The sequence below is a fragment of the Nematolebias whitei genome, chromosome 17 (assembly GCF_014905685.2).
Source record: "Nematolebias whitei isolate Nwh7 chromosome 17, NemWhi1, whole genome shotgun sequence".
Taxonomy (NCBI): domain Eukaryota; kingdom Metazoa; phylum Chordata; class Actinopteri; order Cyprinodontiformes; family Rivulidae; genus Nematolebias; species Nematolebias whitei.
In genome coordinates this window covers 19,234,829-19,246,129 of record NC_056514.1, presented here as the reverse complement: position 1 = coordinate 19,246,129, position 11,301 = coordinate 19,234,829, and the positions used below count along the sequence as shown (strand labels likewise).

Here is an 11,301-nt window from a genome sequence, read left to right as displayed (position 1 = left end):
TGCTGTTGTTGCCTCAAACAACCCCTCATCGGATGAAAGGGGGGTAATCACACACACAAACGATGACCAGTCATCGCAAGCTGAACACGCAGAAACAGCTACAGCTGTGCTGACGGTTCAGACAAACCAAGATTACACAGATAAATCTGAACGCGTGAAAAAGCGTCAGAAAAAAACCAAAAGGTTTCTGTGTAACTTTATCAGAAAGGGGGCCGCCAAAAAGGCGTACCTGTCAGTAACTCTCGAAGGGGTCCTCACACACGAAGCACTCTTGGACGGTGGGGCAGACATAACAATTATGTCAGCTAAACTGTTCGAGGAGCTGAGGACAGCCGCAGCCGAGAAAAACAGGATAATACCTCTATCTGATTGTGCTATAGAAATGCAGGGTCTCTCGGAGAATAAAACAACCCTGACAGCTATAGCAATGGTTCACATGCAGATTGGCAATATGACACTGTACCACCCGGTACACGTGACCCATGTTGACTCATTCCCATTTTTGGTTGGCCAGGATTTTATAAATCGCTTCAACGCGATTATAGATTACGGTGATCAAACAATGTGGACAACAGTGAGAAAACCACTGCCAATAGAAACGCCTCCGGAGTGTGACACAGACTGCCCAACAGCAGGTACCGCGGAAGGCACAAAGGACTCCTCAGCCGAGGACACGAGCCCGGTGAGTACTCCTCTAACACCATGTGAAACCAAAGAAACCCAAGTGGTCCAAACTCTGACTCAACAAGACAGCCTCCTCTGTGAGCTGGAACAGTCAGAGTCCACCAAACACTACCTACCACTGGTAGTTAAGGGTGTAGAGATCCAAGGGTCCCACACCAACGATGCTGTACTGTCTCTGTGGACAGATAAATCAGCAATTAACCGAGCTTTCTACGAAACCTTGGTTCACAAACATGTTGGTCTAGAACTAATTAAAAAAGCTTTCCGCTTTCCATTAGTTCCCAATAGTTCACAGGTAATGACCGCAGAAGGAGTCATTAACCTAAAACTGAACTGGAATCAACGAGAACTGGTTCACCCATTTCTCGTTATCCAAAACTTACCACATGCATCCTACATAGGCTCTGACATTTTGGTAAGGTTGGGTGTCCACATGGACACCATCAACAAGGTGCTGTGGTCCCTCAAACCAGCCACAAAGGATACTCCTGTGCTAGACACAGCGAGCCTTAAGGCTGGGCAGACCATTCCAGAGGCCTGCCAAGTTGCTAGCAACCAAGACACCACAGTACCACCTCAGGTGATTAACCTAATGGTGCGAATCCACATAATAGCTGGACAAGCTATTAGCCATAAACAGGCATATTTTCAACCCTCTCCTGCATTTTTCAACTTGGGACTGTCCGTGGAAGCCACGAACCAGGTGAGTCTTGACTCCAGGACCACATCTATTGCTGTGTGTAACACTGGCATGGATGAGGTGCTGATTCCAAAAAAGACTATGCTAGGATGGTTGATTTCAACCGACTTTCATGATTTTGAACTAGGCATTCCATTTCTGGGAGGACTCCCAGACAACCTGGTACCGAGTCAAGAAGCTGGGCCAGTATGGTTCACAAAACCAACACAGGCCATAGCTCTTTTCTCAACCGATGATGTCGACCAAGGTCCTCAAACCTATGGTGTCTTACCCATAGACAGGCCCGACGACTCAGAAAGGGATTCATTGGAGCTCCCCAAGGAGCAAGAACCCTTAACAGTCTCATCACAGATTGATCAGGTGGTCGCCCAAGCCGACGCTCTGACATCTGATGAAGAAAGAGACAAACTACGCCAAGTTCTTCTAAAATATGAAAAGTCATTTTCAACTGATTCAACAGATTGTGGGTTGACCTCACTCCATGCAGTGAGAATCCCAACCCCACTCAATGCACCGCCAACATTTGTCAGACAATACAAGATCCCTCTGGCGGCACACCAGCCTGTCCAGGAGATCATTGATGACCTTTTGGTCAAAGGTATAATCAGACAATGTAACAGCACCTACTCTGCGCCTCTATGGCCAGTTTTAAAACCAAATGGTAAGTGGAGACTTACCATAGACTACAGGAAGCTAAATAAACAAGTACCTTTATCCAGGTGGCCAATGACTCAGCTCCATCAGGAACTGCCAAAGGTCACCGATGGTAAGTACTTCTCGACCCTCGACGTCGCCTCTGGTTTTTGGACCATCCCTGTGCGCGCCGAGGATCAACACAAACTAGCTTTCACTTTTGGCAGCCGACAATACACCTTTACCAGGTGTCCCTTTGGCTACGCTAACTCACCTGCAGAGTTCAACATCTTCTTGAACAAAGCATGTCCAGACGCCCACGAGCGTGGGACACTAATCTACGTGGACGACATCCTTTTGAGGCAGCCAACACTGGACTCCCATTTGGCTGAGATCGACCACGTCCTAAATCAGCTAACAACTGCTGGTGCTAAAATCTCACTGTCAAAGTGCCAGTGGTGCAGAACCAAAGTGGACTACGTTGGCCTCTTAGTAGGTCCAGACGGAGTACAACCACAGTTGACTCGCACCCAAGGCCTAGACAACCTCAAAGTCCCAACCAATCTCAAAGAACTACAAAGTTTCTTGGGAGTGTGTAACTACTCTCGCCAGTTCATAGAGCATTATGCGGATCTCGCAAAACCACTAACTGAACTCTTAAAGAAAGACGTTCCTTTTGTCTGGACTGATACACAACAGCAGGCAATGAACGCTCTCAAAGACAGGCTCAAGCTAGCCCCATGTCTAGTCTACCCAGACTACAACAAAGAGTTCTACTTGGAAGTGGGCTTCTCAACTTACTGCATGAGTGCAGGTCTGTACCAAATACACGACAAAGACAGGCGTGTTGTGGCCTACGCCAGCAAAACAATGGCAGGCCCTGAATTACGGTATTCAGACTGTGAGAAGGCTCTATTGACCACTGTGTGGGCAGTGAAACATTTCTCCTGCTATATTGGTGGACAGAGGATTATTGTTGAGACACAACACCAGCCAGTAACGTTTCTGAACAGCCAACGCATCAGAGATGGTGTGGTGACAAACTCACGCGTTGCAACATGGCTAATGGCACTTCAAAGTTTTAACCTAGACATCCGCTACGGTCAAAATAAGAAGTCGCACTTGGGCACTGATTTGGCAATCTGCCAAGAATGTACACAGGATGTACCAGCCACCCAACAGCCGGTTGTGAGCAAACCCTCAGCTGCTGAGGACCCAAATCACCACTTCTTTGATAGCAATATCTGCAAAGATATGGCAACAATGTACGTGGATGGATGCTCATTCCACCACGAGACAATCTGCAAAGCAGGTGTTGGAGGAGTTCTCCTCCAGGACCAAGAACAGGTCACATTTGGCTATAAATTAGGCTCTCAGTCTTCTCAGTACGCTGAGATAGCTGCAATCCTAATAGGCCTACAGATGGCAGTAGAACGCTCCATCCAGACGCTAGTCATCTGCACTGACTCTAACTATGCTCGACTCAGTTTCTTGTGTCATCTCGCTCTGTGGAAACAGAACGGTTTTCTCACAAGCAACAAAAAGGTGGTAAAACACAAAGAGCTTTTCATGACATGTGATCACTTAGTGACATCACATGATCTACAGATCTTCTGGAAGAAAGTTCCAGGACACTCCAGAGTCCCAGGCGATGACAAGCACTACAATGACCTTGCAGACTCCCTAGCCAAGGAAGGAGCCGTTGACGGACCCACGTGGTCCTTTGACCCCTCCTGGCTACTCAACACTCAGTCGTCACAAGCTACAACTGAGGTAATGGCAGTCACACGTGCACAAGCTGCAGCTAAACCTGCTGATAACACAGTTTCTGTGCGCCCAATGCTGACTGACCCAGACATCATCCAACTTCAGAAGTTGGATCCTGCAATTAACTCGATGATGCTGTATCTGACTGACCCAGACAAATACACTCCATCGAAAGACGAGCTGGATTCCAATCCAGACCTCAAAGTCCTCTTTCAGCTGCGAAAACAGCTAAAACTACTTAAAGGCATCCTAACTTTCGCTCATGGACGGACGTCCTCACCTGTGTTCGTGGTCCCCCATGACCACAGGGGGGTGATGTTAGTCCATGCACATGACCTTCCGTCCGCAGGACATAAGGGTGACAATGCCACGCTGAAAGCATTAAAACAAATTGCTTATTGGCCTGGAATGAAAAAGGATGTCAAGGACTACATAAAAGGGTGCCTGATCTGTGGCCAGTTTCAACCATCCAGACCACTTCACAGAGCACCACTGCATAGTAGAGGCATTGCATTTCCATGGTCGGACCTCCAGATTGACTGGGTCGGACCACTCACTAAGACCTCTAGAGGAAATAAATATTTTCTCACGGTAACCTGCGCGTTTACCAAATGGGTAGAATGTCTACCAGCCCCTAATGACACAGCACAAACCACTGCTATGTTATTAATGAATCATGTATTTTCAAGGTTTGGACTTCCCCTTAGGGTGAACTCGGACCAAGGTACACACTTCACAGGTGAAGTAATGAAGGAACTGTGGAAGACGCTAGGCGTCAAAGCCAACTTCCATATTGGCTACCACCCACAGGCTTCAGGCCAGGTTGAGAGAGCAAATAGGACGGTGGTGAGTATTTTGAAAAAATACGTAGCCGCAAACCACAAGGACTGGGACGTGAAACTCCCTCTGGTCCTCATGGCCATAAGGGCCACTCCACACACGTCGACTGGCATCGCTCCTTTCGAGATGATGACGGGTCGACAAATGACTCTCCCTCTGCACCTGTTGTACCAACCAGGCGATGCTGCCATGGCAACAGCCTACACCACACAACAATACATGAAAGACTTGGAAAGACACCTTAAGAACACTTTTGCTTTCGCACAGAAAAACCTGGAAAAATCAGCTGAAGGACGCAAAGCGTACTACGACCAAAAGGCCTCTTACGAGGAACTCCAAGTGGGAGACAGGGTCTGGTACTACACGTTTGCACCCAAAACTGGGAGAGTAGAGTCCGGGACCGGAACTCTCGCCCGTAAGCTGATGCCCAGATGGACTGGACCCCATCTGATAACTGACAAAGTGTCTCCAATTATCTACCAGATAAAAATCAGTAAAGGCCAAAAAGAGCCAACTGTTAAATGGGTACACCGTAACCAGGTTAAATTACACAAGGCGTGCAATAACTCCTTAGGAGACAAAGACATCACAAAATCAGACCTCGTGGGAACAAGGGTCATCCAAGCTGAAGATAACTAATGGATAATAAACTTAACCATAGTTTAAACTCACAGGACCTACCCTTGATAAAACGGGACAGCGTGACTGAAATCTGGCAACCAGGGTGAGGAGAAGCTGTGAAACGATGTTTCGAGATGCTTAGTCACTACTCTTGTCGGTGTTGGAACGTTGTTTAGTTGATTTTGGTTGTTTCTGAGGTAAGAATGAATTTTGTTGTGTAGTAAGTTAGAGACTAAGAAGCCTTTAACCATGCCAACATGCAGTTCATTCACTAAATTGCAATCTTTGCGGAGTCAATGTATATTATTGCTACCTTGAGTACCATAATCTACATTGATCTCACAACGCTTAAGCCGAACCTACTCGAACAATCCTATTCGGGGGGATAGCTAATTCTTTTTGATAAGTCTCGCCATAGACTTCCAAAACATTTATGGGAAAACCAAACACCCAATCTCAAGTCGTTCGTCTAAAAAGACAACAGACAATTACACCAAACTATATTTTACCATGTAAAGCTAACTTAAACCAAGTTAGAAATGGAAAAATAGTTTGGAACACTTTTCTATAGGCATAAACCCCTGTAGTACCCCTTATCAGCATTCTCCACCCCTTAACTGGTAGTTGTAGCTGTTCCCAACCATAATAGCTTACACACCAGGTGCATATAGTTTAAGACCTTATGTAAAATCCCCTTCATAAGCCCACCTTAAACCACATAATTGCATGACACATTGAACCAGAACGGCACAGGCTGGACGTCGCTGGAGACAACCTTCGCTGGAGGCGATCTGCGATCCTGACGTTGGTCTCAACTCTTCATCCAGTGGCCGCTTCTTCAGTTCAATCCAAGGGTACCCCTCTGTATGCTGATTAATCAACACTTCCAATCGCTGTGGATTTACCGTTGTGGATTATATGACTTTTTCAATGGATTACAGACTCTGTTTCCAAGGGGTTAAAGCATTGCTACAATGGGATTATCGAGACGATATGGGATTATAATCAACGCAATGGAACACCAAGAACATTGTGGAATTACCTTGACTTTGTTTCCTTGCTGGATTACTTCTGACTTTGGTCTTCCTTGAAGGATTACTTCTGACTTTGGTCTTCCTTGCTGGATTACATCAAGCTCAAGGACATTTGAAGGTCTAAGTTCAAGGTTGGAATTCATCCCCATGGACAGGTGATGATTTCCAAAGGGGGGACTGTAGTGAACCAGATGACCTCAAATCTACCAGATGGACAGAGACTGTTATTTTCATTGATCTGAATAAGTCTGGGCCATCTGATGACTTTCTTTCTTGAATTAATCAAGCAGAAAAGACAATTCTTTATAATCATTACTGTCTTACAAATGTTTTGATAATCAAATTGTGTTAGTTCACTCAATGCTTATAGGTTGAAAAGAACTACTCATCTTTATTTTACATAAACAGTAAGTAATGATTTTTATTCCTCATTCCAAGAAGAAATCACCTGAATAAGCATTCCTTGATTTTCTGTCTGAAATGAGTCAAGTCGTAAGTATGTGAAAGGTTGGTTTTCGGTCAACTAAAATGTTTACCGAGAAAAATGTCATGTTTAAACTTTTTCAGAAGATTACCAAGAGTTGACTCCACGAAGTCTGCTGTTGCTGCAATAATCTTTTCTGTATGTGAAAACAAATTTCATTCTCTGACCTCGACTGTTGATAAACACCTTACGTCAAAACCACTCCTCTTTCTGGTCCTTCCACGAATCAGAAAGCTCTAAATTGAACAGGAAGTCGACCCAAATAAAATGTGGCAACTTCTCAGTTCATGTTAGATTCAGAGTGATATGGAGTTCCAGGATTGAGAGTTCTGGAGAACGTGAGAGTTCCAAGATTGAGAGTGCAGTCGGTTCTGAAAGCTTCAGAGCAATGAAGAATCCAGAGGTTTTTTGGGGATTATAATTCTGTTTTGAGCTAACCACGCACGACTCTCTGAAGGTTTGGTAGCTCTCGACGGAGACGCTGAAACGAGTCAGAAAGGAACTACTCCAAGGCTGATTCATCATCAACAGGTAGATGGTTCTATTTTGACCAAGTGTACCGTGAGAAGCTGAGATCGGACGGAGCGTGCAACTTCTGGTCAAACAGATTAAATTCCCTCACATATTTCCTCTGTAAGATAAATCTCAATTTAATCTTAAACTCTTCTCTCTCATAAATCAGTACAGATATTTTTAGAAATGTCTGAAGCAAAGTCCTCAAATCACCGCCGAGTGATTTGAAGTTCATTTTCTGTGAAACTGTCTGTTATTATTTTCATATTTTGCCAAATTAATGTAAATGTTTGATGTTAAACTTTGATTTTGAAAATAAATGATTCCATTCATTTGATGGGTCAAAGATAAATAACGTCTCTTGTTCGCATTCCTTTAAATTCAATGCACGGCATTACACAGTCAGAAAGATGAAGAACTCGTGAATATTGTATGCATATATAATTCATATATTTGTCATACAACAAGTGACACGTATCTCACGTGACTCACTACAGTAACGAACAGAAAGATTATTGTAGGACTTCAGACTTCGTGGAGTCTCACACTTATAATCTTCTGAAAAAGTTTAAACATGACATCTTTCTCGGTAAACATTTTAGTTGACCGAAAACCGACCTTTAACATACTTACATTGCAGACAGAAAAATCAAGAAATGCATATTAACCTGATTTCTTCTTTGAATGAGGAATAAAAATCATTACTTACTGTTTATGTAAAATAAAAATGAGTAGTTCTCTTCAACCTGTAACATTGAGTGAACTAACACAATTTTGATTATCAAACATTTGTAAAACAGTGATGATCATAGAGAATTGTCTTTTCTGCTTGATTAATTCAAGAAAGAAAGTCACCAGATGGCTCAGACTGTATTCAGATCAATGAAATAACAGTCTCTGTCCATCTGATAGATTTGAGGTCATCAGGGTCAGATCAGGGTCAGATCAGGTTCACTACACAAATCACTTGTTGGATTAAATTCAGTTTTAAATTTGATGTTCTACTGTATCTTAAATAAGCTGGCAGATGAGCAGGTTTTTTTTTTTTATTCCTATTTTTACCCCGAGATGTCCAGTTAACAATTCTGACTATTGTGTGGGGTGATGTCAGCTCAGCAGGAGGTCTGACATCAAGGCTCAGGACGGACTGTGTTCAAATTAGAGCTGCACCGATCCGATACCAGCACATGTATCGGTATCGGAAATTTCTTGATTGGGTATCGGTGACAATGTGACCGATCCATAAGGACAGAAGCTGATTGCTGTTTATTTTAAATATCTGCCAACCAAAGCTAGTGAAGCTGTTTTTTCATGTTTGACCAAAGTTGTCAACCTATTGTTTTTGTCAGTTTCAGTATCTTTATTATTATTTATTTTACGTTTAATGTTATACTCATAATTGCTCTGACAGTGCTGCTGTTGTCTGGAACATTGTTTTGTACTGTTAGTGCTTAGTGTCTTCTTAGTTTAGCGCATTGCTTAGTTCATGTCTTGGATCTTATTACTGTTTTTCTTTACAATTTGTATTTTTGTTGGATGTAACTGGGACCCTGTGTACATAGTTTTGTTCCACCTCATGTACCACATGTGATGTGAATGACAGTAAAAAACCTTGAATCCTTGACTGAACAAATTAAAGTTGTGTTGTTTTTACATGTTTGATCAATTAAGCTTGAGAAGCTATTGGTGTGTTTAAGTGTGCTGTACTTGTGCAGAGCTTTCAATATAATTCAGTACATTTATGTCTGCGTTTAAAAACAAATGTTTTAAGTTAATTCAGCAATGCGTTTCGTATCTGATCGATACTGACTGATACTAAACCGCAGATATCGGTATCGGTAGTGAAAAAAGTGGATCGGTGTATCCCTTATTCAAATTATCAAACATATGCAAATAAAAAGGATCCATATCATCTACGAAGGTGGTTTGGGTTAAAAATGTTTTCAATGCACATCGAGGCTGTTCACACCAGTATTTAGCACTAACTGAGTGCAATTCAGTAGCAAGGGAAGGATTTTAGGGTCTGGTGTGGACAGGGTCTAAAGCAGGGGTCTGCAACCTGTGGCTCTGGGGCCACATGTGGCTCTTTAGTCCCTGATGTGCAGCTCTTTGAAGCTTGGACCAAAACAAACCTGAAATTTAATTTTAATGGTTTTTGTACAGAAAACGCTAGTTTTAGCAGGTTTTTTTTCTTCCTTTTTGTCAATTTTCTGAAAATATGTGTTTGATTTTACATATAAAAGGAGTAAATCATACTTCATCTACATACTACATCTTACCTTTCTCTCAAATTCACAGAAATCTTTGGAAGACCTTGAAGAAAAGTTGCTTAGAAGAAATAAGGCGAGTTAATTTGATAACAATAAGAACTAGACTTAAAAAATATATATATAATTGAATTCAAAGTAAATTAAAGTATTTGTTTTTAATTTAAAACGTCAACAAGTCTCAATTACATACACAACAAAATGGCCTAATTTTCATGCACTTTAATTTACAACTTATTATTTCAAAGTGGAACACTTAATACATTTTTCCACAAACAAAAGGAGATCTCACATAAGCCTGCAGAGTTCAGTGGTTTAATTTTTTTATCAAAATTGATATAAACTATAATTTTTTTAATTTTAGTTTTTCCATGAATATATTTTCTTATGTCCTAAAATGTAAAAATATCAATTTTGAAATTAACTAAATATTTTTAGTTTTATACTGGACAGAAAAAAAACCACTCCACAAACACGAAGCGGCCCATGGGCCACCAGTTGATGATCACAGTTGTAGCATGTTTTGTGGCTCCAGACACATTTTATTTAGTGAGTAAAGGAACATAAACGTGTCTTTTGATCAAAAAGGTTGCAGACCCCTGGTCTAAAGTGACTTGAAGGGTACATAAGGTTGCAGAAGGTCAGGCGGATACAAACGAGCGTAACCATTAAAGTCTAAATTAAGACAGAGAGCCAGTAAAGTGAATCATGTAAAAGAAAATAAGCTTTGACATTTGTGTTTAAAAATGAATAGTGAGTTTAGTACCTGCTAGTGTAGCCGGTAACAGGGTTCCACCTCTGGTTCTCATAGATGTAAACATTCTTGACATCAGTCTGTGTGTAAATATTATCTGTGCTGCTGCTGAGTCCCTGGAAGAAGCCTCCACCGTAACCTCCAGTGTAAACCCAGGCGGTGTGGTCGTAACCAATACCCCACACTATCCCGATGCTGTTACACTCCACGGAACGCAGGTGACCTCCGACCTGCCGCCAGAACCTGCACAGGTAAACAATAAAGACAGAGAGCTGGAAAACTCAAACGTTTACAAGCTCACTGATGTGTCTGGGATTCCTACATCTGATCGCAAGCTGTGGGGTAAGGAGTGGCTTCCAGGGCAGGAGTGGGCTCGCTAACAAAGATGTCCCCTTTACAGGTGATGGACCAGATGGCACGTTTAGTCGGAGGGCCGTGGATTTTCCTGGCGTCGCAGCACGACACACTCAGTAAAGCCAGCTGGAGAGTAGGCAGGTGACGAAGAGGGACAGAAAAACAAACACAAAAATGAGAATACACCACATCAAATAAATGTTTTTGATGGGATCGATTCAGGTTGACTTAAAAATGGCATTATTTCAAAAACGTAACCATCATAATATGGTGGAGGTAATTGACTCTAAAGTCTCGGTAAGACTATATTTGAAGGGGTGTCCATAAGACTGACATAACATCTGTCATAAACATGAACGAGTCTTGATGAATGTTTATGAATGTTGTCATTAAGTGTCATTCGGTAAATTATGACACCTTTAATGTAAAGTGGACATGGTTAAAAAGTCAAGTTGTCATAACAAAGACATTTTACACAATGTCAACTTTGCATTAGTCATCATTAACTGAATGACACTTAATGACAACATTCATAAACATTCATCAAAACTCGTTCATGTTTATGACAAATGTTATGTCATGTTTATGACAGATGCTATGTCGTGTTTATGACAGATGCTATGTCATGTTTATGACAGATGTTATGTCAT

General features: G+C 42.2%; 1 protein-coding gene across 2 annotated transcripts in view; it reads right to left on the bottom strand.

The window, feature by feature from the left end:
* The window catches only part of tecpr1a (tectonin beta-propeller repeat containing 1a), a 42,041-nt gene that overhangs the window by 14,814 nt on the left and 15,926 nt on the right, over nucleotides 1-11,301 (bottom strand). For both annotated transcript variants that reach the window (XM_037690751.1, XM_037690750.1), the window contains exons 13-14: nucleotides 10,620-10,777; nucleotides 10,310-10,540 (exon numbers count right to left, since the gene is read on the bottom strand). In XM_037690751.1, coding sequence (XP_037546679.1) covers nucleotides 10,310-10,540; nucleotides 10,620-10,777 — 389 coding nt within the window. The remainder of the gene's footprint in view (nucleotides 1-10,309; nucleotides 10,541-10,619; nucleotides 10,778-11,301) is intronic.